General features: G+C 39.1%; 1 protein-coding gene across 3 annotated transcripts in view; it reads right to left on the minus strand.

Annotated features, from left to right (window-relative positions):
• Positions 1 to 27,566, minus strand: part of FMNL2 (formin like 2) — a 303,763-nt gene that overhangs the window by 71,400 nt on the left and 204,797 nt on the right. For all 3 annotated transcript variants that reach the window (XM_060152877.1, XM_060152878.1, XM_060152879.1), the window contains exons 4-6: positions 27,106 to 27,182; positions 17,893 to 17,976; positions 14,369 to 14,521 (exon numbers count right to left, since the gene is read on the minus strand). In XM_060152877.1, the coding sequence (XP_060008860.1) occupies positions 14,369 to 14,521; positions 17,893 to 17,976; positions 27,106 to 27,182 (314 nt within the window). The remainder of the gene's footprint in view (positions 1 to 14,368; positions 14,522 to 17,892; positions 17,977 to 27,105; positions 27,183 to 27,566) is intronic.

A 27,566-nucleotide genomic window follows, 5' to 3' on the forward strand; every position in this document is an offset into this window, starting at 1 on the left:
ACAATTTATGTAATTAAATATTTGGTTTATTTGCTTTAGTTGTCATCTGAGTAATTTATTACCTTTTTTCTTTTTGAACATGTTTTAAATTCAGCTCCAATGCACAATGTTGATACTATCCAAAGAACACATCCCCATGGCACTAGTTTTACTAGATCCCCCAACTTGACTAACAGAATTAGGACTAACAATTTACTACATATCCACTTTCCACAAGGACACCTGGACGAGGTAAGCAATCTATAAGAACTGGCCTCTGGTGCTCTCTACCAACCACAGGAAATCAAACCAAACCTAGTGTTTAAGGTCCAAAGTTGATTTTACCAAGCATCTACTGTTCATGCTAAACTTTATTAAGTGCTAAGGGAAAATGAAAGATTAAGATGTTGCTTCTGCCACCATCTAGTTTAGGAAGCAAGAGGTTATATCGATAGCCCCTGTGTTAAGATGTTCTCTGTCCACACCAGCCCACCCCTTCTGCTGCATGCACATTCTAACGTGTAAAATGAATTCAGTAATAGTACACATACTTGCACAGCACAATATGGTGGAGCGATAACAGTCACACCCCAAACGAGAACACTTTTTTGCAAAGCAAGATACTTAAAATCCTCATATAACCTTTTCTCAATCAAGCCATATTTGACTGAGTTAATAAGACAGACCTACTCTTAGTAACTGTCTTTAGGCATATGAAAGTTGTTTTAAAATGAGGCTCTAATTCAAGAAGTAAGTATAAAAGGAATGGACAAAGTTGTGGGATAAGTATCAGAAATGTGACATACAATGAACATAATTGAACATGAAATATTACTAATGCAGATTTAAAACACACCATCTCATGAGTCTTTGAACAGTGGAGTTACAAGACACTTCCATTCATTATTTTTATCTATATTGAAAATTTTCTACAATTAATGTATATTACTTTCCAAATAAAGAAAAAAAAATGTTGCACAAAAAACAAACCCTTACAGGTGGTCTAGGTTTACATCCATCTAAAGACAGAAAGCTAACTAGATCGTATGATGATAATGCTTTTCCCACTTTGGTTACCCCACAGAAGAATGTTTCCTAAAGGCCTCTTAAGTAGAGAGCTGGTCCTTAAGTGGAAAGCCAAGCTGAGGGTTTCTCTGAAGAGCCCCAATTCCACCACAACACAGGCAGCAAAAGAACCAAGTATCATCAGAACAGCTAAGCTTTTAAAATCCTATTCCCTGATGCTGCACACATCCACCTGGATGCCAATTGACCTGAATACAAGGATTAACAGTTTCCAGAGAAAACAGATGAGGTTAACTGATTAGTGCCACAAATCTCTACCAAATGTATGAGTCACACTGACTCACTTAGGCAGGGTTGGAATTTCACAGCAATGATCCATCACCAATTAAAAATGCAAACAGCTCAGATGAGATGTGTCATCACAGCCAAACACTGTGTGTACAAGGTGCTGCTGCATGGTCATGTTAACACAAGTACATATGATGCAGTGCATTATCTTTAAAAGGGTAGATAAGGCCGCCTCCAGTTCTATGTCACAGCCCTGTAGGTTAAGCTACCTTCACCTTTCACAAGCACTGATCATCCCGCTTTGGCTATTTGAATCAACTTTCCACAAAGACCTGAGCTCCACAGGGATTACATCAGTGACTCAGTAGAAGATATGGGTGCTTCTGTGGAAAATGAATACCGTTGGCGTGTGTCCCATTACAGAATTACATACAGTGAAATCAAGTACTATGATGGTTTCTTCCTGAAGTTATTTGGAAACAACTGAAACAGAGCCAACAGGACAGGTGGAGACTGCCCCCAGTTCACTGTGATATATTCAAAAGGCCCCAGTGGGAGGCAGCAATAGTTGCCCTGTGGTCTCCTACGGATGACTGAGGCAGATAAGCTCTAGTCCTGCCCTATCTAGTATGTCTTAAGTGATCCTAGATGTCGTCAGCAGTTAATGGGGTATGTTCCCTCAGCTAAGACTTGAAATTGGCTTCTTCACTAGCAGTTCTCAAATCTCAGGGTACATCACAGCTTAATGTAGAAGCAGGAAGAAGAGGGGCTTAGAAAGACCTTTAAGTCCATTCTGCCCCCTCTCCACTGCCTACCACACTGATGGTTTGCACTGTGATTATGGAACTATTGGTTTTTGAGGCGACTGTGGATCTGGAGAGGAAAAACAGCACAAGCTAAAACCTCACAAAGCCAGCTGTTCTGAGATTCAGTTGTTTTTCCTAAATAGATGCGCCCCAGATTGTTACAAGACTTTAATCTCTAGAGTTCTGACAAAGTTGATTCTGGCATGTTTTGCCAGTTTTCTCACTGCTTTGATGGATCCTGTACTCCACCATTTTCAGTGACATTCCATAACAGACACTTAGAGATCCTGAGTAACGTACTCATTCTGAATACACGTAACAATTCCTTCAAGTTAAAGGGAACAGTCAAACAAGGTGCTGCAACAATTATGTTTCTCTGGTGATGGGGGGAGGTTCCCCAAGACATCAGGATCAGAGAACTACCTCAGATTCCAAATGGATAAACAGGGAATGACATATTTACAGAGAGGTTGTGGCCCAACGCCTGGACCACGGGATGGGGGCACTAAATTCTGTCCGAGAACCTTTCCTCCGCCAGACGGGCAAGCAGAGTTCTGAGGCTCTGGATCCGTGGACACAAAAGAGGGGTTTCCCAGAGGCAGAAAACAGCCCTGAGTCTAACTTTTGGCGCTCCTGCCATTTGTAGGAAAGGGAATGGGGAAGGGATATTTAGGGCTGTCTTTCTGAGGTCTCAAGGGTTGTAAGGAAATCCTGTTTTTTGAGAGGTCATTTTGACAGAAACACCACCAAATTTCTCAGGCCCTCTTCTCCATCGACTGTGAGAACTGCCTGCTATCTTGTTACTGAATGAAAACTAAACCTTGCCCTCATAATTCAAAGACAAGACATTATCTTGGAAGAGATGCCAGGTAGAATTCACCAAGTTCTATGAATGTGGAAACAAACAGATGCCAACACTGACTTCAGATCAAAACCAGAGAGAAACGACTCTAACCACTTGTATTAATTTTATGCACCAGGGGTTATAAGTTACATGAAATAATAATAAATGAAGTTATAGTCAATGCTAGTAGGAGTAAGAAGCACAAAAAACTAAGCAATTGTCGCAAATATCTTTTAAGAAACCTATACAATGTGTCCTGTTTAGTACTACAGTGACAACTGCGCTATCTGCCCAGGAGCCTGTAGTGAGCACCTTGACCTGCACAGCACTGGCAGCAGGTGCTATGCAGAAAAAAAAAATTATCTCTGTTTGAAAACCTGTCAGAATGACTGTTTAGTGAGATCAACCAGTTGACTTCTTCTAAGAAATGTCAAGGCAAGTAAAACCTGAATTTTGGACTCCAGAAAGCAAAAAGAATAGAAGTCTGCAAAGGAAACTTGGGGAAGTAGCTCTCCTGGATCTGCTTGACCACAGATTAAATACACAGGAACTTCTCTTGCCAGGTACCTATTCATAGCCTGAATTACATACAATGTTCATTGGAGTTCTGGTTAGAGCCATGTTTTGCTATGCTTAAACCACCATTCATTGTAAGAGAATCTGAAAGAAAGCTACAGTAACTCTGAACTAGTTCCTTAGGTTTAGGAATGTAACAGACAAGTGGGACTACACAAAATGAAAAAGCTTCTGCACAGTAAAGGAGACAGAATGAGAAGGTAACCTGTGGAATGGGAGAAAATATTTGCAAACCAAATACCTGATAAGGGCTTAATATCCAGAATGTACAAGAAACTCCCACAAATCAATAGCAGAAACAAACAAAAATTATCTAATTAAAGAATGGCAAAGGACTTGAACAGACATTTCTCCAGATAATACATACAAATGGCCAACAAGTATATTAAAAATGCTCACTAATCATCAGGGAAATGCAAATCAAAACCACAATGAGGCAGCACCTCACACCTCTCAGATGGCCATTATCAAAAAAGACAAGAAAAACAAGTGTCAACAAGAATGTGTATAAATTAGAACTCATGCACACTGTTGGTGGGAATGCAAGTTGTACAACCACTATGGAAAACAGTATGGAGGTTCCTCAAACAAAAGTAGAACTTCTATATGTAATGATCCAGCAATCCCACTTCTGGGTATTTATCTAAAAGAACTGAGACCAGAATCTTGAAGAGGTATCTGCACTCACCTATTCCTTGTAGCATTATTCACAAAAGTCAAGATGTAGAAACAACATAATGTCCATCAACAGATGAATGGATAAATATAGATAAAATATGGTTTAAAAAAATAGCAATGATGTGGTGTGATAGGAGTTTTAGCTGATGCTATGGTAGAAACCATTGCAATGTACAAATATATCAAATCAACACATTGTACAACTTAAACTTACACGATGTTATACAACAATTATATCTCAATAAAAAATTAAACTAACTTACATATTCACATACACACACAATATTAAAGTCATGAAAAAGAAAGGGTTGCAAATTCCCTGGTGGTCCAGTGGTTAGAACTCAGCGCTTTCACTGCCATGGCCCGGGTTCAGTCCCTGGTCGGGGAACTAAGAAAGGGTAAGGAACTGTTCCAAGTTAAAGGACGCTACACAGACACAACTAAGCACAATAAATGATCCCTGTGTTAGATTCTGGACAGAATTTGAAAAAAATGTTATGAAACAGACTGGGATAATTGATGAAACTAAAGAAATTGAACTAAAAATTGTGTCAATATGTAAAAGTTCTGATTTTAATAATTATACCATGGTTATTTAAGAGCATGTTATAACTAAAATTGTAACTAAAATAATAATTTTAGTGTAGGTATATTTGTTCTTAGGGTTCCTACAATAAAATAATTAGGTATAAAAGGGCATGATTCTGTAACTCAAATGGTTAAAAGGTGTGTATGTTTACAAAGCAAATGTGCAAATGGTAGAGTAAATTTAGGTACAAAATGTTAAAACAATTGTTGAATCTGTGTAAAGAGCATAAGGGGGATCATTGTACTATTGTTGCTTTTTTTAAAGTTTTCAATGATATCAAAATTTAAAGTTACAAAAAGAAAAAGAAACTGTGGTAAATACATACACTGGAATATTATTCAGCCTTCAATTAAAGGAAATCCTGCAATATGTAATAACACAGCTGAACCTTGAGGACATTACTCTATGTGAAATAAGCCAATCACAGAAGGACAAATGCTGCATGATTGTATTTATATGACATATCTGAAATAGTCAACCTCACTGAAGCAGAGAGTAGAATGGTGGTTGCCCGGGGCTTAAGAGAGGGAAAAGTGGGGAGTTAAAGGTATAAAGTTTCAGTTATGCAAGGTAAGTAAGTTCTAGAGATCTGCTGTATAACATCTTGCCTATAGTCGACAACAATGTATTATACACTTAAAAATTGTGAAGAGGGTAGATCTCATGGTAAGGGTTCTTACCACAACAAAATAATAAAAAATAAAAGCAGTATGCTTAAAAAAAATAATAATGGGTGATAACATAAGAACAAATGATAAGTAACATGTCTATGATAATTCTGGATGTACAGGAGAAAGACCTACTCCTGATGAAAAGCTAGATGTGATCAAATCCTGGATTTGTTTAGAGATCTACATCTGCAAAGCACCAAGCTCTTAGTCAACACCAAACGGAAGCCACTGATCACCCAGTGATGCCTTAAAAAAAGTCTGATCACCCATCTATTATCGTCACAACATATGCTTATTTCTAGACATATTCTTATATGTGAGTTTTCTATATGTCTGCCTCTCCCTCTGAGCCTGTATTATCCAAGGACAGTATATTACTGCAGAACCTTGAAAGGAATGTTTCCTGAACTGACCTAACCAGGTTTTCCCAGAGTCCAGCAAAAAGGTTTTCAAAAATATTCTGTGGAGTCTCCATGCCAACATTTGTGGGATTTGTAATATCTAGGTCCAAATGGCAACAGGAAAAAGACAAAGTATATATTTTTGCCTCTTACCAAAAGTGTCTTCAAAGGTCTAACTATTCAGAAATTAAACTAATATCTACCTATAAATAGATAAATTAGAACTCCCCTGGAAGCTAATGTAAGGGTTTGGCCCAACAGAATGCAACGCCAATTAAGTATGTCACATCGTTTGGCATAACTGTAATAGTCTTTTATGGTTCCAAGGTCTGGCTAATAGAACTTTACCAAGATTTGGGGTTTTAGGTTTCCTCTCCCTTACCGTTCAGACATGACATCACCTGGGCATATTTTTTCTATCAATTAAACTCATAAAATACTTGATGCTAAAAAAAAAAAAAAATGAGCCAAGCACTTTTCTGTCTCTACAGCCAAAAGAAACAGAGCTGAAAGAGTAGAACCCAGATAGTTCAAAGTGGGGGTGAAGGAGGAGGGGAAACAGAGAGACAAAGACAGAAACAGAGACACTGGGGGGGTGGGTACACAAAACTCCTTATGAACCTTTTTCCTTTTAAATCAGTTACTGAAATTTTCTGTTGATCTGTATGTCCTGTTAGAGGACCAGGTGATAGCTAGAACACAACCTGTAAGTCAAAAGGTCTCAATACATGCTTTTTGAATGGAATCAGTGACTCAACAGACTCCGTCATATGAATGGAGGGTCAATAGTCTGAATTTTCTGATTTTCAATTATATTCCTTTTGTCAAAGGCATTTGCTATGGAGTGGCTAATTAATCAGGATATGACCCTAGGTGAGAAGTGTCCAAGGAAACCATCTAACTCCTGTGACTTTTCAAAAGAAATATTTCTATGTTCATCCAAATGTGGCCCTTCTTTTCGTAAATCTTCAATAAAATATTGTCGATGAGCTAAAATGACAATTCCACAGCCTGGCCTTCAATGCAGTACATAAACTGGCTCTATGCTACTTCCAGCCAGACTCATCTATTCACTGTTTCCTAAACAAACCACGCAGTCTCACCACTGACCCACTGCTCATACCACTCTCCCTTCCTCTCCCCTCTCCTACCCACTCCTCCCAGCCTTCCTCATGTTGTTTCACATGCAGACCAAGTCATGACTCTTCCCTAGGTTTGACTGTTCACTCTAGCCTCTAAGGTTCCATATCATTAGTTCTGGTTATACACAAGTGATACTTAACATGTGTTAGTGCGTATGTGCGTGAACACACACGCTTCTCAATCAAATCATATATAAAGACACTGACAAAGTGGAAAGAAGTCAGAAGACTTTGATTATAAATCCTGGCTCTATCACTTACTACCTATGGATAACTTCTCTGAGCCTCCTCATCTGTAAAATGGGGCTAATAACTCTTGAACACCTCCCCAAGATTTCATGATGATATAATGATGTAAGTATGAAAAATTCTTTTATCAGTCATGAATCATGTACAAACACATTATTCCATGTATCCTTCTGTATCCTCAGCACTTGACAAAGCACCCTTCACATATTAAGTATGCAATAAATCTTGCAGATGAAGACACTAGACCACGCCTGTAGGAATTTGCTGAGTCATCTTTAGTATTTTCCTCAATTCTATGTAGTTATTTACTGACTACTCACTGTTGCACCAGGTTCTTTACAGGAATTGTTAATTTAATCTCACAACCTATGAGGCAGGTCCTAGATCTGATCTGAGAATCTGTGAGACAGAACCCAACAATGCCCTGGCCAGGTGACTTGTTTTTCCATTTCCACATAGCCTCTTCTAGTCAGTTTTCTATCACAGAAAAGACCCAATAAAGAGGTGGAACAAGTGAATCAGTCTTTCTCACAGTGGGAAATGTCTGGCAAATCTGCCGGTATGGTGCACCCACAAGCTACAATTAAAGCTGTCACCATTTTCATAAGCAAGGCCCTTAATATAAGTTCCAAGCTGAGAATGTGGAATGTACACTCTTAACCCAAGTACAATTTTCTCTGTTTACAACACCAAATAAAAAAGAAATGCACAAATCTGAAACAAAACAACCTAACACTTTCGACTTGTTTCTGCTTACAAATGTGCTGAAAAGGCAAAGTGACAATTTGTAGTTACAGATTATTTTTGGAACGTCTAGGACTTTAGAAAGTCTTTATTTTATAGATGGGTACTGGGTACTGCATTTTCTGCGACTTTTGATCTTCAGGTCAACAGTCTAGCACGTTAAGGAATGTCTTCAACAGTTCTCCTGCCTCAGAAATAAAACTCAGGTGTTGGCTATAATGATCATCTCATTTTTCTTTTTTCTTCCACTCCTTTGTAGTATTTTCTCTCCTTCTAAAGTAAATGTTAATGAAAATTTTAATCAGCACCTGCCATCTCATCTGGTGAACAGAGAGAATTCAAGCCTTGAAAATAACTGTTTAAATATATTTTTCTTTGTAGAGTTTCCCCTTTAAATTGGCAGCTAGGGTAAATTCTTCAAGATCCTTCCATAGGGAAATATTAGAATAAACAAAGTTAAGGAAACTGAATAAACGTAGAATAGAATACAGATTACAACTCTCAGTCATGACAACTGTAAAAGGTCTGAGTTGATTTTATAGAATTTGGGGGGAGAAGAAGGAAGAGAAAAGAGAATAATGATTGTTTCAGAAATTACATTCTTAATTTATAGAAGCTGGAAAATGAACAAAATTGAGTTCAACCTCCTTGTTGGGAATCAACATAGAAAGTGCTTTGGCTTCTAACTGTAGAATTCGAAGATTTTTTTTTTTTTTTTGCGGCACGTGGGCGTCTCACTGTTGTGGCCTCTCCCGTTGCGGAGCACAAGCTCCGGACACGCAGGCTCAGCGGCCATGGCTCATGGGCCCAGCCGCTCCGCGGCATGTGGGATCTTTCCGGACTGGGGCACGAACCCGTGTCCCCTGCATCAGCAGGCGGACTCTCAATCACTGCGCCACCAGGGAAGCCCCCGAAGATATATTTAATGTGACGTTATAACAGTTTAAGTTAAGAGGTTAGGTGATCTTCTACCCCCAACAATTAAAACTCAAGGTAAAATGCTCCTGCTGAAATAAAAACTTGTAAGAACTTAAAAGAACTCAACTCTTTCAAGATACCACTTACTTTATAAGCAAACTGGTACAGAGCTGGTGTTTCCATATGTTTAAATAGGATCACTGTTACAAAGAGATCAAGAAAACTGCTTTGAACAGAAGTATCTATTGCAGTGAAGGCCAATGAGCCATAGGGGCCAGACATGGAAATAGGTCTGCAGCACCTAATTCCTTAGGTCTTAGAGAACAAGGTCTTCAAGCTGGGCCTCAAGTGCCTCATCAACAAAAAGAGTTGAACAAAAACCTGAAAAGAAAAAAGTTTATTCATAATCTCCCCTTCCGTAAAAAGTCACTATCTTCATTTAATAAACTTTCCTTTCAATGCCTTCCCATTGCAAATAGGTGAAAATAAAACTATATTAACAGAGAACTTTCCATCTTACTCTTGTCATTCATTTAGGAAACATTCTTCATGTTTCTATATGACCTTATCTTCTAATAATTATAAATATTCCAACACATTGATCATGGTCTCCACTAGAGCATTTGGCACCTTTGGATAAAGTAGAAAAAGGCACATCTCCTGGGAAGGATTAGCAAATCCTCTCCTGCACGGTACAACTTAACATAACTCCATGTGGACACGCTGATATTAAAACAATAATAATAATAATAAAACAATAATATTTACGCTGATATTAAAACAATAAAAATCATCCTGTGAATATACAGGCAGGATCACATGGTGTGACAGTTTGAGTCAGGGCACCTCACTTCAAATCCTACCTCCTTCACTCACTGTTTGATCCCAGGCAAGTGGCTTAACCACTAGAGGCCTCGGTTTCCTCATAGGGATAGTAATAGTAACAGCTATCTATCTCACAGAGCCATTGTCAGCAGTGAATAATCACAGAAGGCTCTCAGGACAGTGCCTGGTACACAGTGGACACTCAACAAAAGCTTTTTCCCCAATAAAAATTATATCAATGCTACCAATATCTTTGTGCCCATTTTAAAATAATTTTTAAAAATTACTCCTATGAAAAACATTGCCAAGAATGGGATTACTGCATTAAAATGTGTAAACAAGGATGTAAACTTGAACTCTTCATGTAAACCCACTAAGTATATAGGTGCTAAATAGTAGATGATGACTATTCAAGAGGTGCCATTCCATTAAGATAATAATTTCAGGAAAAGCAATGAAATTTGTTCTAGGAAATCTTAGAAAGAAATATAAGTAAAAGTTCATATATTAAAGGAAACGTAGATCTTGGTTTCCTCACCACAGTGGGAAGGTCAGTTCGGACGGCATACAAGGTCTACCCAGCTTGGTATGTCTATGACCCAATCTCTCCATTAGACAGCCCTCCACCCCTCTGTACCAGAAATGACAGGTTCTCCCCTCTTTCCCAAACATGTCTGACCTTTGATGTAAGGTTTTGCTCATCGTATGCTCATTCACTTTACCTCTACCTGGAGCAGCCTTTCCTCACCCTGAGGAGCAACTCTGGCCATCACCCAAAGTCTCAGTTTATATCTGATCCCTTCCTCCAGGCTTTTAGTGCTCCGCCCTTTTCCTTTAAAATTTGGAACACTGATTTATTATCTACGGCACTGCTTACTTAAGTCTAATAGCATTAACCATGACATTCTTAAAAAATAAAAATTACTTTCTCTTGCATCTGAATTAATGCAACCCGTGTCTTCAAAAATCTAGTGTGCACATATATGCATATACAGCATCATTTAATTTAGCTAGGTCTGTAGCCACGTTAACAGAAATCTCTCTTAACTGAAGGTACACCAGACTCTAAGCTTATGAAACAGCACAATCCAGGTTTCTACTGCATCAACAAACATTTTTTACAACTGCCAACCTGACAAATTTATGATAAAACAGAATCTAATAGTTGATACAACTCCAGGTGAGTGTCATGTCATAAAATACTTAATCATCTATTTTAAATACCTAAAAAATAAAGTCTAAATATGAAGAGGAGAGTGTGCATCATTCGAATTTTGTTTAAAAACAGAGTGTTTTTCCTTTTCTTTAATCAAGCCCCATTTATAAAGTGTATGCTTTTTTTAATGTATTTATTTATTTTTATTTTTGGCTGCACTGGGTCTTTCATTGCTGCGTGCAGGCCTTCTCCAGCTGCGGAGAGTCGGGGCCACTCTTCATTGCGGTGCACGGGCTTCTCATTGCGGTGGCTTCTCTTGTTGCGGAGCACAGGTTCCAGGCATGTGGGCTTCAGTAGCTGTGGCATGCGGGCTCAGTATTTGTGGCTCGTGGGCCCTAGAGTGCAGGCTCAGCAGTGGTGGCACACGGCTTGGTTGCTCCGCGGCATATGGGATCTTCCTGGACCAGGGCCCAAATCCGCATCCCCTGCATTGGCAGGGGAATTCTCAACCACTGCGCCACCAGGGAAGTCCCTATAAAGTGTTTTAAATTTCTTCACATCTCATTTCTTCCTCCAAGTTTAACCAACCCTTTTGCTAAGTGATATAGGGTAAGATTACTGAATCTACATTATTATCTGGAGATAGAGCTGAGGGAACTAAAATCTGTATTTGGATACAGAAAATATATTCTAATCAAAAAAAGCTACCAGAATAAATCATCTCTACCGAACGTGACTTAGTATCCTTTTATCCGTCAAAAAAAAGAACTGTAATAATATTTAAACTGCAATATAGCCTAAAGGTTCAAATTCTTAAAAGGAAAAATCATAATATGATAACAGAGTGTATCAAGGTTTCAAAGGCACTGGGCTCTACCCCAGTAGTGATGGCATGAAGCCATGCAGTCATCATATTATAACACGGAGAGCGGCTGCCACTCTGTCGCCATGCACTATAAGCTCTCTTGGGCGACATTTTCACCCATGACTTATGAGATTGTCCAGTTTGAAGCCTCAACATCAGTGTGTAAACTGAAGCGACTCCAGAGGCAACAGGGAGAGAAGCAGCTCTGGTGGCATTTGAAATGAAGATACTCAGGCAGAGAAACCAATCTGGCGGTGATGCAAGAGATGAATGGAACCGGAGGAAGAGGAGGCAGGAGGACGAGACGATCAGAAATGAGATGGCAGAAGGAAAAAGAAGGCCAACAAAAAGAAAGCCAAAAAGTAGAGGCAGCAGAGGAAGAAAGGGGAGAGAAGAAGGAGGAGGAAGAGAAAAAGACATAAACAATCTTTGGGTCTATGAAAAGCAACATGTACCGTGCACCTGCACTTCTGATTGCTGTTTTTATAAGTCAGAGATGCTATCAAATGACCAAATACAGAATTAGAATCCATGCACACAAGAGCTGGAATATCACTGATATACATCATTTCAAAACAAAAACAAAAATCCAAGCTTCAAGTCAACAAGTGGCATGAAAGTTACTGCCATATTGGTTTTCTTGAGAGCCCATGACGGAGAGCCAAAGGAATTTCAAATGTTCCATTCCTGAGCTTGAAACTGTTTAAACACAAAAAAGAATGTGACGCTCATTTCTTAATTGGTCATCTTCGAGCACACCTGCCAACCAGAAATGTCACAACGGTTCCCAAGTTTCTCAAAACAGCATTTCCATCGTGTCTTTCTCTCTATACTTGGGGTTTCTTTTTTTTTTTTTTTTCCAATTTAAAATGAATTCTAGCAGGATCTACCTTAAGCCAACCGTGAGGCAAATCAGGCTGGACATGGATGTCCCTATACCGTGCTGTCCAGGGTCCAGGATCATAACTCTCCTTGGATGTGAGATGTTTCCCCTATTTTCCCGACTCTTCCACTCTACCAGAAACAATGTACTCTCAATAACAGTCTTCAGTAATTTGAAAATAGGTGTAATGAGTTATTAATCAGAAAAGTGACTTCCGGTTAAGATGGTAGCTGGCCAATATATGATACTTTCCAGCTGAGAAATGAGGAGAAAGCAAGTTAAAACGTACTTTGTCAATTAAATTCCTTACACATAATTATAGCTAAACTAATGGCAAGAGTTTCCATTCGAGTTACAAGGTGATTAGGGAATTCTGCAGGCACAATTGGCCTTCCTTCAACTTCTCTATCAGCCCACATATTCCTCTGTCCACATGTAAAGTTCACACAGACCAGCAGGTTATATAGCCTTTGGCCTATTGCAAATACTGTGAGATGAACTGAAACATCGTTCTTCATTATTACTGAATCATTCCAAAGCCGTTAATATTTTTGGCATTTCCAAACAAGGAAAATCTGAATGCTTGATAGGAAGCATCATATTCAAACATCAAATCCCGGAGCAGAACTGAACTTCATGATAAAGACTTTAACTTTCCATGACCAAAACCCAAGTCAAAGGGACAAGAGGTAATAAAAAGGCTACCAAATACAAAAGGTCTGAAAGCCACGTATTCACTGATCACAACCTGACACGTGGACTTTACTGCAATGACCCAACACCCATGGTGATCTTAAATAGTGACAGGAACAACGTCCACTTGCCAGATCAAGCCTGAAATAAGCGAGATAAATTGTCAAGCTACAAAGAGTAAGCAACATTTGGGAATGAGGGGCTTATTAATAAAAATTTTTATTAAACTCCTGGAACATAGAAACCTTTATGAACTTGCTCTAGATGATAACTCTGTCTTGTCGGGCAGGAGTTTTGATTTACCCACCCATGTATACTAACTCTGAGTACAGTGGCTAGCAAATTACAGAAGCTCAGAAGTATTTTTCAGTGAATGATTGTAGGTCTGAGTGAATGAACAATCTCAGTGATATTACACCCAGGTGTTCATCCCCCATCCTTACTTAGCATGGTGGTATTTCAGCCAGAAAAGACAGGAGAAGGAATCCTTAGGAGGAAATAGAAGGTGGACAATGGAGAGCACACCCAACCAAAGGAGCACTGCTTAAAGGCATCTCCTTAATAAAAATGATCACTACAGCATTCTGTACCTATGTCTAAGAACACATCCCACAGAACACACACCTGAGCTATCACGGGAGGAAGGGAAGAGAGGAGTCGGGTTTAAACAGCATCAAGTTCTTGAGATCCTCAGATCTCGATGTGCTGCCTCTACCCAGGAAACAGAGTCCAAGTCAGTATATCAGCATCTTCCTGGTTTCAGAAACTTATCTGCCTATGGAGACTACTCTGTTGTGTCATTTGGCAGCAGAATTTTTTTTTTCTCTGCTGAATGAAGGAGTGGTATTTGCAGAAAGCTATTGAAAGTGACTGAGTATTGCCCCAGTGATGATTCCATGAACTCCCGAAGAAACCTGCATTTGCAATCACTGACAACACAAGTGCTGTGTGGCAAGATACAGCAATACATGGCCCAGGATCCTCAACAGAAGCTGTCCTGACATATCTGCCTCTTTCCTGAATCAAGGCACTCACCGCAGTGCAGGATGTCTTCCCGAGCGGGATACACTGTTGCCCACGGGGGAAGGCAGGTTGCTCCCTCTGTGCAGGTCCTCGATGGACCGACTCCAGGGCTTTGATTTGTCCACTGAGCTCTCCACAGTGCTTTCCACACTTTCAAAGTCAAAACTAAAACAAAAGAGAAATGCCACTAAAGACTTAATTCACATTCACGCAAATACATGGATGTGCAAAACTCACTCCTTCCAACTATACATCTGCACCTTAATATGGGTTAGTTTTTGCAAACAAAGAAAACTGAAAATGGAATACAAACGAATTTTCATGGACTGAGCGTTAGCTTTGAAAATACAGAATGACAAATAGGGATGTGTTATTCGTATCTTATTATAAGGCTTGCTGACTTACCGATTACTAATGAGCTATGGTGGGATGGGGAAGAAAGATCTCAGAGCTGTCTTCATTTTGCTTTAAGAAGTCAATATGTTAGGCTTATACTAATTTATTCCTCTCCATCAAGTTTCACTGAACACTTTCTCCTAGTGTGTTGGCAAGTGTACTTTTCCAACCATATGTGATACATTACTTGCAAAGTTATGAATTTGCTTTGATTTTGGAATCTCTTCCCAATGTGGTGCTCTTTAAAGTAGGGCTGTTGTTTCTCTGACATTTTTTGAGGTTATTACTCATGTTAACCATGTTAGAATAAATGGCTAGTTAAATTGCTCATTCTTGTATAATTTTAGGAATTTTTAAACAGACAGGCCTTTGTGTTCTATGCATTTTTCCCCTTCCAAAGTCAGTAGCTCTGCTTTCTCAAAAATACATTTTATCAACTGTTTCAACCCATAGTTCCATCAAGCAACACCTGATCAGACAGAAAATAAACACAATGCAGCTATAATTAATAGCATCTGGAAGATATTGGAGGATATCGTGGGGAAAAAACATCAACAACACATATTGCGAATAGCAAGTATGACTTTTTATACAAGTATGACTGCCAAAATTAAATATTTGGTTAGAACTACCATCTGTAAACTAGGTTATGCTCTCCATTTATTAAATTGTAATCCAGATAACAGAGACCGATGCACAAAGTCATTGAATGGGTCTAACAATTCTGTCATTCCTTAGGATACAGGAAGCAGTGAACAGAAAAAGGGTGGAATTGAGGAATCTAACAGATCCTTAAGGACTAAAAATAGAAGCCTATAATTGACACTGGAAAAGGTAAACCTAGGGGGCATCCCAAGGTCACTCATGTCATTACGACTCCCGCCAAGCCACTCTGCAGCCCCCATATGTTCAGTTGTTCAGCATCCTTATGCTCCTCTCAGCTCATCTCCGACTCTCACTGAGCAGAAAAAAGAAACACACACCTTGGTGAAAGTTCTTGTTTTAGGGAAGGCACATGAGTCTGTTATTTCACATTACATGAGCCAGAAAATTGTCACATGCTGAGGAATAGTAAATTTTTTTCAGCCCATTTAGTTTCAAGAAAGTATGTACATAAATTACGTATCTATATATAATTTTTCATGTAATTAAAGTATAAAATTTCATGTAATTAATTTTGTAAGAAAAACAAAAATAAAACTAATAAGAATGTAAAATGTAAAAACTAATAAGAATGTAAAGCTAATGCCCACCCCACCCCCCCAAAAAAAAGTAGAAGATTAGGAACCAAAGGCTCTGAGTTCTGATCTTTTGTTGTCTTTGCTCTTGGACTGCGGACCAGAAGAATTCCCTCAGAGTAGCACTACCTTTTCCCATTGGTCTCGTGTGTAGGTGCATTTGGGAAAGCTGCTTTACAAGTTCTATTGTGATGGGGTAAAGGGTTAATTACAGCAAACATATTACAAACAGCATGCAATTCTTTCCCATTATTCCTGTAGTTTCTTAGCCCTTCCTTAATTCCTCAATAAATATTCTTCCAGATTTTAAAATATGCAACAGGATAATATTCCTATTCTGTTTTGTCATATAATATAAATTGTAAGGGAGATTAGCAGTTTTCAATGTAATGGAGGTAGATAAGGAACAACGTTTGGAAGAGCATGCTATAAAAACTAGAATTATAAGGAAGATAAGAACTTATCTACTGGGTTTTCTTATTATATTCCATATCATATATGAGTTATCAAAACTGAAACTCATCAGGCCAGTTTCAGTTAACACTTTACTTTCTGCAGCTATAAGGTAGGAATAATTATAGTTTTCTCTTCACAAATTCTCCAGGAAGCGATGAGGATTATAAGATAACATCTGGTTAGATCTTAAAGTGGGGCAATATAAAAAACAAGTTCCTGCTTTGAAAAGAAGAGTTGAGAAGGAAAAAAACACCACCTAGGCTGAAATGTCTTCCAATCAAATTAAAAATACAGTATTGGGACTTCCCTGGTGGCGCAGTGGTTAAGAATCCGCCTGCCAATGCAGGGGACATGGGTTCGATCCCTGGTCCGGGAAGATCCCACATGCTGCGGAGCAACTAAGCCCGTGCGCTACAACTACTAAGCCTGCGCTCTAGAGCCCGCGAGCCACAACTACTGAGCCTGCGCACCCAACAGTCCATGCGCCGCAACTACGGAGCCCACGTGCCGCAACTACTGAAGCCCATGCGCTCTAGAGCCCGCATGCTGCAACTACTGAAGCCTGCGTGCCTAGAGTCCGTGTTCCACAGCAAGGGAAGCCACGGCAGTGAGAAGTCCATGCGGAACAATGAAGATCCATCACAGCCAAAAAAAATAAATAAAAATTTTAAGAAGAATACAGTATTATTTCCTCAATCTGTGTGTGTGACAGTGGATACTGGAATAGTTTTTTACTAAAGAGGAAATGTGGAGAAGAGAACGTCTCATTCAAATGTACACTTTTCATTCCTGTTGTAAATCTTTCCAGAAGCCTAGCAAATGAGAAAACTTTATGAATCAACAAAGGAAAGGTGAAATAAGTAAAATTTTTTTCCTGCTCTGCCCCATTTTTTCCCCTTCCCCCTATGAAGGGGAAGTCAAAACAATACAAATACATATAAATTAAAAAGGGAAAACCTCTTGCTGACTCCACTTCCTCCACTCCCACTGTGTTTGGTACCTACTTCTGCAATCATTTTCTCTGTATTTACTAGCACCTACAAATATACATATACAAGTTTGTTTGTTTTTTTAAATAAAAAGGGAGTCACTCCTCCGTACTTTGCTTTATTCGCTCAACAATATATCATATACCTCTTCCAATAATTGCTAGAGTATTCTACCATATGGATATACATAACTTGAGCACTAAAGAAAGCACTTCTTTTTGAAATAAGCACTCCTCTATGGGTGGTTTTACTCCCCTGTTTTATTTCTGCCTTAAAAGCATTTCTAACAACAATTATGAGATTTGCTTTTAGTTACTTGAATATAAACAAACCTCCTTAAACCTTACCACATCTGCTTCTGGGTGTCTCCCCTCAGTGTGGTACCTAATTTTACCACTGAGATGCAACTTCTGTGACCACATAAAATTTTAAAGGAAACAAGCCAAGTTTTACTTACGTTACTGCGTATTGTGCAAATGACAGATATTCTACTAGAACATCAAGACCTTTATTTTCTTCATTCAGAAACTCTCTGACCCATCTGTTCAAAAAAAAAAAAAAAATCATTGGCAAAGTTCATCGCATGCTCTACCATGAAAAGGACACAGTGAAAACTTGTTTTTTTCCACCAGAAACATTCACCGCCTGAAAGGAACTATGGAGTAAGGCCTAGACTATAACACATGAGGTAGCAGCTTTTAAATATGGCAACTAAGAAAACCATAATATTTCAGCATGAGCGACGAGGGGTCAAAAAGTGTACGAGTTTCTTCCTTGTATTTTACTGCTTAGGAGACTGACGATAACCTGTAAGGAACTTTCTGAAACAGGAACTTGCTAACTGTCCTTTTCTTCCACCATAATTGATCTGGAGCCTGCTTGCTTAAGGAGCCAAGACTGCACGGGGAATCAGGCAGACTAGGGACATGACAATATAACCACTGAAATCCAGGCCGGATTCCAAATCCACATTCAACTCCTTCTTGGCACACTGAGCTGTAGAAAACACTCAACTAGCCAATGAGAGACCAGTGTTTATGGGCTTCTGGAAATTCAATAGGGATAATGACTTACTTAATTTTTTCCATGAATGTTAAAACCTTTTAAAAAGTCGCAGGCACCACACACCATCATCAAAGCCAAGGCGTGACAAATACCATACTTCTTAAAATTCATTTTAAAATGATACCACTTTGCATTTGAATGGTGGATCTGAACGCAGTTCACTGAGAATGTTTACACATTTTTATTTGTTCATAACAATGCCTAGAAGATGGAGCAGAGTGGTCAGGTACTGAGGATAAACACCTGTTACCGCATGTCACAGATTTCCTCCAAGACATCCACCTTCAAAGAACATGTGATACCCCATCAAGCCTTCACTGGGTTGGAAACTCCAAGAAGTAATGAGTAAAAAGCTGTGCTATTCTATCACAGAAGTGATCTTGGGGTACATCTGCCAACAGCAATGCAAAGTGGTTGCCTTCCTCCAGGAATACCAAGCCAACAAGGTCCACCAGCTATGCACACGATGGCTCCTACGGAAACCAGTTTTGACAGCTATTAGAACAACAGTGGGACAATTCTACCATGTGTCTTTAAGGATGAGCAGTCCCTTGAGGTTTCTGTCTTAAAGGAAGGAAAAAAACCTAGTGGATTCAGAACGCCTATTTTTAAAATTTTGTTTTTAGGGGGATTTTGTGGTGGTTGTTTGTTTTATCCTCCAGCTCATCCTTTCTTCTAGTCCTGTCATCTGCATAATGTAACCTCAGGTCTTCAGGCAGTTCCAGAAGACAGTAAGGTGGAAAAAGTAGATAGCTTGCCTCGTACTTCCCCCAAGTGCCTCAGGCAGGCTGTGACAAAACGTATGCACTTAACATAGCCATGTGTAAGTATATAACATTTAATCTAAAAGAGACCTAGGGAATTCCCTGGCCATCCAGTGGTTAGGACGCCGTGTTCTCACGGCCAAGGGCCCAGGTTCAATCCCTGGTCGGGGAACTAAGAACCCACAAACCGTGTGCCCCCCCCCCAAGAAAAAGAGAGACCTAAAGTGGAAACACTGGCAAAGAAAACACTACCTTTTGGGTCTCACGAAGTGGCTTTGTTACGAGAGCTGACCAGAACTAAGGGGATGGCTATTAGGAGAGGCTGAAGTTTCATTTCACCACCACCACATACACGCTCTCACAGCATCTACTTCTAGATCCTTATTTTCATTTGATTTATTTTAAATTACTCCCAATATGGCTAGGTCTCAGAAGACATTGGACATTTTTTTTTAATATATATTTATTTATTTGGTTGTACTAGGTCTTAGTTGTGGCAGGTGGGCTCCTTAGTTGTGGCTCCAGGGCTCCTTAGCAGCAGCACGTGGGCTCATTAGTTGTGGCACGCAAGCTCCCCAGTTGCATCACGCATGCGGAATCTAGTTCCCTGTCCAGGGATAGAACCCAGGCCCCCTGCATTGGGAGCGCAGAGTCCCATCCACTGCGCCACCAGGGAAGTCCGACATTGGACATTTTTAAGTGCTGATAATTAAAAGCTTAGAAATGGTTAAAAAAAAAATTCCCTTTTAAAACTGGTAGGAGACTGAAGAAAGCTAGAACTCACTATCAAATCAGATGACTAGCTGTGCTCTTGAAATTCAAGCCTCCTAGCCTCTCTGAGGCCTCTCCATTGGTCAGATCTATGGGTTCTGACTGCATAATTTAAACTAGCCCTCCTTGGTGGCTGCACAAAACCACAGGGTCCAGATTTTTCAGAGCAATCTTGGTTTCACATATTCTGTCTCAGTGACCCATAAGAACACTCTAATTTAGGAGTTGAGAAAAACAGCCATTATAGTCCCTTCTGGTTGATTTTCCAGACACTGCCTCTAAAATGTAGAGATGGTCCACGACATCCTAAGGACCTGCTAGCACCTTCATCTCACTTAGTTTAGCCACAAACTGGAGAGAAGGCAAATGACTCATGGATATTAAAAAAAAAAAGAGGAAGGAAGGAAGAAAGAAATGGTAGGAAATAGCCAAATACAGTCAGAGCTAGATTTCTCTTGACTCAAAATACTAATATGCATATATTTTCATGCAGTGATAAAACCTATTAATTGGCTTTTACTTCAATTTAGCACCCTTATCAGTACCCCTGCCCTGACTTGCTGACTTTGAGTGAAAGCGCTTTAAAAATAAATTTCAGGACTTCCCTGGTGGAGCAGTGGTTAAGAATCCGCCTGCCAATGCAGGGAACACGGGTTCGAGCCCTGGTCCGGGAATATGCCACATGCCGCGGAGCAACTAAGCCCGTGCACCACAACTACTGAGCCTGCGCTCTAGAGCCCGTGCTCCGCAACAAGAGAAGCCATTGCAGTGAGAAGCCCACGCACCGCAACAAAGACCCAACACAGCCAAAAATAAAATAAATAAAACCTTACTTTTAAATTAATTAATTCATTAATTAATTTCAAAGTGAAAGTCAGGAGCCAGCTGCTCCGTTCCTAAAAAGTCAGCGACAGTGTAACACGTCCTGCCTTTGAGAGGTTTAATTTCACTTTTAACCTCTTTTTCTAAGCTGTGAGATCTTCCCTGGGTCTCTGTTCTGGCCCAAACCCCTGCAGGTGGTTTAGGAAAGAATAAGATAGAGATCCATCACAGCTGACTACCTTACCCCCTTTGTCAAGCGGTATCAGGTTAGTAAAGTCATCTCAGTAAAAAGGCTATGGATTACGAAAAAAGAACAGCCTTCTCTTTTCTTCTTGTCCTCTCAATCCCTATCCCTTCTTCACTTATGATATTCTGTATAGGAGAAAACAGAGGCGAGAGTGAACTTCTGTGGAAATCAAATAGGTAGAGATGAAAAAAGGGCAACTTTCCAAGCAGTATCTTTAATCTAAAGGCATAAAAAAATGGATGCCCCATTCTGCACATTTATGTACATGATCATGACATACCATAAATGGAGGGTTCCTATAGTAAATTTCCATTTTCACCTCTGCGCATGCTACACACCCTTTAATATAGTGCCAATATGCAAACAGTTTCAAATTGGGTGATTACAAGTTTTGGAAAGTAGAATTATTTCTGACTCTGACAGCATGCATCACTTACTGAGTACCTCACAGATTCGATGTAATTACCATATGTTGTAAATTTGAATTTACGCAAATTCCAAATCAACTGCTTAGGAGCTGGAAGGCACAGTGATAATGAGAAATAGCTCAGGAAAAAAAAAACTTATTCAAGGAAGGGCTCTAAATGCAAGTGCCAAGAGTTACTGTTTTACTGTAGACAGGTCAAAGCTTTGTGTCCAAATTGCTATTGTTTTCTCTCTGCCTCCCAAATCTCAGAACCTCATTGTTCTCATCTAGAAAATAAAGTCTCAAAGGACATTACTGGCTTTAAATTTCTAAGATCAAACAACAAAACAGACCCGAGACACACAAGATGAATGGACAGATGGTGAATTCCCTCTGCCAGTTTCCTTTAGAGAGATACTACAGGCATCCGGTAGGAACTGCAGTTGCTGACAAATCATGAAAAAAAAAAATCACAAGAAGCGAGAGATAGAAGGTAAACATCACCCAGATTCATCATCAGCTACCAAATCTATTCTGTGAGACAGCATCTCAAACTGGTTCTCAAAATATAGCCCATGGACCACCAGGGGTCCCTGAAACCCTCTCAGGGGTCTGTGAAGTTAAACCTATTTTCATACAAATATTAAGTAGTCGCTTTTGTCACTGTGCTGACACTTGCACTGATGGTACAAAAGAAATGTGAATGAAACTGCTACCACCAAACAAGACACCTTTTTACTGTATTCTTCACCCCAAGCACTCAGAAAGGGAAAAAAAGTCAGCTTCACTTAAACCTGTCCTTAGTGAAGTGCTAAAAATTACTGACTTTATTAAAGCTTGCTCCTCGAATATATGGTCTTTTTAATTCTCTGTGTGACAAAATGGAAAGCCCACATATAGCACTTCTGCTGCCTGCCCAAGCACCACGGCCGTCTTGAGGAAAAACGCTGGTGCAATTGCTGGAGCTGCAAACTGACCCAGCCATTTTCTACATGGAATGTCCAATGACAGACACATTGTGGTTATTCTCTCTTGGGTATTTGGCAGATATTCTCAAAAGTGAATGAAGTGAGCCTGTCATTTTCAGGAAAAGAACTGACAATATTTTTTGTCAATGATAAAATCTAAGCTTACAAACAAAAAAATTAGAATTCTGGAACACTTATATTTACCACCATGAGTCTGACAGCTTCCCAATACCTAAAGTAAATTCTGATGACACTGGTGACTATTAACAAATATGATTTTATATTGTAGAATAAAATGTGTTGATGTTTGAAAGATCAGGATAACTCAGTGAAACAATACATTTCAAATGATTTTTTCATGATGTTAAAAAGTATTCATGGGTAGAAATACACATTCAAAGTGAAAGACAGCACAATGGATTTTAGTATCGACATAACAGAACACAAAAGCTCACTGATTCGGTTTCAGATTCTATCAATACATTGCAACTAAAGTTAAGAAATTACACCTTTAAATTTTGGTGTGATACCAAAAAATAGCTACAATTATCTGAAATGGTTACTTAAAAACTCTTCATTTTTCCAAGTGTGTATCTGTGTAAGGCCAGGTTTTCTTCCTATACATCAACCAAAACACATCATAACAAATTGAATGCAGACAAAGATATGAGAATCCAGCTGCCTTCTATTAGTGAGACAGTAAAAAGATTTGTAAACGTGTAAATCAAAGCCACTCTTGTCACTAACTTTTTTTTGCTTTGGAAAATAGTTATTTTTCATGAAATATGTTATTTGTGCTATATTATGTTTATTATTTTATATTTATATACTTACATTAAATATTTATTGTTAAATAAATATTAAATTTTATTAAATAAGCATATCTAAAATTTCTTAGTTTAAATTTCCAATATGGTAACATTAATAGCTAAAACCCACATAAAAACTTACTGGGGCTCAAAATAATTTAAGACAGTAAAGGAGTCCTGAAATCAAAAAATTTAAGAACTGCTGGTTTAGATAACAGGCTTTAGATTTGGACATCTCCAGGTCCAAACCTCAGTGCTTCTCAATTGTGTGGACTTGAGCAAGATACTTAATTGCGGACTCTCAGTTTCCTCATCTGTAAAACGGAGGTTCAGAGGAAAAGGGCAATAATAAAAACATTTCTGTGAGAAATAATACATTTAACTTACCAAATACCGTGCTTAGTAACAAATACAGTGCTTAAGAAATGACTAAATGATTATGATCTTGAGGACTTCCAAAAAGCACCATCTAAGGATGAATTAATCGTGGGGTAGCTTGAGGCACACATATACGTGTTAAACCCCAGAGAAGACACTCACTGCACATTCCCCAGCACCTTCCTCCTTCTACAGATCTCCTCCTCTCCTTGCCAACTTGCACCTCCTGCCTGTCACCTCACGCCCATTCTTCTCATCTCCCCCACCGAGATACAGTGAAGCAAGCACCTTTCAGGACGTCTATGACCTTGCACTCAGGATGAAAAGTAATTTTCCATCATAATAGGCAGTTTTACTCAAATGACCTACCTGCAAGGAGAGTGAGCCTACACCTCAGTTTCATGGACTAACATCCGCCAATCTATCCCAACCGCCAGCACCTCTGGAATCTTACCACCCCATATCCAAGACATCCCAACGCCCGTCTCCCAGTAGAGCACAGCCAAGTCAATGTGCTCTAACACTGCTCAGCTCCCTTCAAGGGTATTTCAAGTCATTGCAAGGGCTTCGATTAGTCATAATCCAATTCTCCTCGACTGTTATAGTTCCTAAGAGTAAGTGAATGAGATTATTTCTAGTCCAATCCTTATTTCAATTTGGCTCCCCCCCAAAATTAATTATCTTTCTCACGAGACTGTTCCATTTATAGTTTTAGGCTGACCCTTTTGCTTGACAAAGCTGTAGCTTGGAATGTTACTTCAGCAAAGCCCCAGATTTTAACCTTGGAATGCAAGCATATGCCAAAAATAATTTTTTTAAGAGAAGTAGACTTTAAATATAATTCTTCCTTTTAATTTCTGAAAATCATAAACTCCTAGGTAACAGGGTCCTTTTAGACAGAGAAGGTAACATTCTCTGCATGGATTTCCTTAGGGATATATTACACAACACTGTCCAATAATTATTACATTTAATATTAGTTTCAACAAGCATAACAACAAATAACAGCTATCATATATTGAGAGTAATTACTATGTATTAAACCCTATATGAGCTCTTTCATAAGTTATCTCATTTAATCCTTACAACATTCCTATTAGATAAGTATTATTATCCTCATTTTATAGATGAGAAGTTAACTTAGGTCACATGATAAATACAGAGAGTTTATGTAACTTACTTAAGTCAAATAACTGATAAGGGGGCATGGCAAAAATATGAGCCAAGATCGCTCTTTCCCTAAGGAAAATGGGCACCCAATTACCTTTCTAATATAGTGCCCCAAAGAGTGCAATAAAAATCTAAGGATTCCCTATGCAGCACCTTGCACTCCCAGAATTCCTCACTGTACTAATTGATTACTTTCACAGTATTTAGTAATTCTTCAGAAGTTTTCCCAATCAAATACGGTCAAGCCAGTTAGTTTCCATCAAGAAAAGTCCCGTTCAGGTTTGGGTTTTCAGGACAAGCAAATCAGGTCAAAATCCTGGTGTGTGTTTTCACTCTGTATAAGGTTATGCCAATAATTGGTTTCAGACAATCAGACAATGCACTTCCATGAACTTTTGTGCTGCTAAAGCCAACGCTTTCCAAGTGTCTCACATAGATAGTAGACAAGGGGAAACTTCAGCTGGTGAAGATGAAAGAAATGCAAGAATCTTTCAACATGCCTAGAGTATCCTAAACAACAAACCACTCCAACTGCTTGCAGATTTGCACTGGCTTCCACCCAACCAGACCTCTTCTACTCAGCCAACTTTATATTGGAAATGATCATCTTGCCTTGGTATTTGATGGTCAATTTCACATTATTTCAGCAATGCTTAAAGAAATGCTTTCTGACAGTTTGTAGAAATCCTGGCTGCAGCTCATGCCACCATTTTCAGTCAAGAAGAAGTGCCAACAGTACGGGGTTGGACGCTACCAAACGGAATCTAGCTCCTGATCCACAAATATTGGAAAGTATTTGAATTTCCTAAGCTTTGGATGCCCAGCTATATTAAATCACCAACACTTTCACCCCCAATAGGCAAGCCTCGTTGTTTTGATCCCAGAGTCCCGATTATCTTATTTTCTTTCAAGGAAAGAGCTGCCAGATTAGGCTAGATAAGAAAAAGAACATCGCATTTTGAACAAAACGTCTGGCTGGCTCTACAGCTGTAGACTTTGTGGAAGTCTCTAACCTTCTCTGGTCCTTAATTCTTTTAATTTGTAAAACGAGGGTCTAGGCAGTCCTAAATTTCTCTTCCACTTCTATTTTCATGACACTCTGATCCACTGTTCTATAGCCCATTTTCTGGGACAAGGGTGATTATCAACCTTAGGTTAGAATCAGTTCATCTTCCAAATATTTCATTCTCAAGGTGCCAAACATGTGAAATTATCCTTAAGGAAATGAATATTCTCACCCAGGCTATGGAGCTATAAATTAACCTTGCATTTCTATGACTTAAAAAAGCTTATTCTGAAATAACTGCAGAAAGTAACCATTTGAATGGCTTATACCAAACATACTCAGAAGTAGAAGTAAACTGCTACTTAGGTAATTATTTTACAAAGACGCTGAAAAACAAAAATGTAATATATATGTAAAACTTCATTTCCAATAGACCTATCACAGGGGAAAATTCTAAAAGATCTAAAGTCTACAGTCTTTCCCTTGCAAATCTCAAAGAATCAAAATCCAGAGGGGTTAAATGATTGCCAGATGTTAAACAGGTACTTTAGGAAGAATTGAAGCTATATAATAAAATACTGACATCATTCTGCCTTAGAGAGAAACCATCTTATTTGAAGGTACTGTACAATTCTGATTATCTCAGGAGGGAGGGAGTGTGTAATGAAGTTGTACTTGGCTTGAGGCAAAGCAACCATGCTGTTGTATGAAAAACTCTTCGAAATGCTTAGTGCAGAGATTCCCCAAACTTTACTTTCCAGTGTGGATTTAAATTTCATGGTCCTGAAATTTGGGGATGTAGGAAGAAGAGACTCAGAATGAAGTATCTAAATGCAAGGGGGTATGTCAAGTGACACCACTCCAGCTTCTGTCCCCTTCTGGCCAGGGAATTGAGAAAAGAATGAAGCAGCTTCAAGTAACCAGGTCAAAGACCTCCAGGGAAGGCTTCAAGATCTTCCAGGATCTCAGTCTACATGACTTGGGGGTTCCTGACTTCCCAGGGAATCACTATACACACACCATCACTGCATGCAAGCAGAGAACTTTACAATTAGTATGAACATCCCAAATCAAGGACTGTCTGTCCTGCTTCTGATTCTTGCACAGTGAGCAATTCAAGAACTAAAACAAAGGTTCCATCCATCTAAACCTCAGTCTCAACTTATAACGAACAGTAAGGAAGCTTAATTCTTTGGATATGATTCAGTCACTTTGTAAAGTGTCCAAAAGCTTTAGAGCTAAAATGTTCAGTGGGCACACTTACCCAATATGGTTGGTTCTTAAAGAAATTTCCAGTTCTCTTAGCACTTGTGTGGACTCTTGAACACGCCGTCTGAATTTCTATAATTCAAGAACACATACTCTCACAAAACATATTTTAGCAAGTGCTATAACTGCAGCTTACTTGTAATAAGTTTAACAGAATATGAAAATATCTCTGCTTCGAAAGTGGGCTTCTCACACATTTCTTTTTGCAAAGCACACAAATTTTTCTCATCGTAACAGTCAGCTCCAGTGAAAGGACTGGGGAAAATGACTTATTTCATATACTAAGTGTCTCTGAGTAAGTAGCTTATTTTTTTCCCTACCCCACAATACAACAATACTCACTGACATACCTATGCTGGGGTCCCTAAAATCACCCGTTTCAATGATACGCTAGGGCTCACAGGAGTCAGCATACAGTTGTTCTTGCCGCTAGGATTTATTACATCAAAAAGATGC

The sequence above is a fragment of the Lagenorhynchus albirostris genome, chromosome 6 (assembly GCF_949774975.1).
Source record: "Lagenorhynchus albirostris chromosome 6, mLagAlb1.1, whole genome shotgun sequence".
NCBI classification, from domain to species: Eukaryota; Metazoa; Chordata; class Mammalia; order Artiodactyla; family Delphinidae; genus Lagenorhynchus; species Lagenorhynchus albirostris.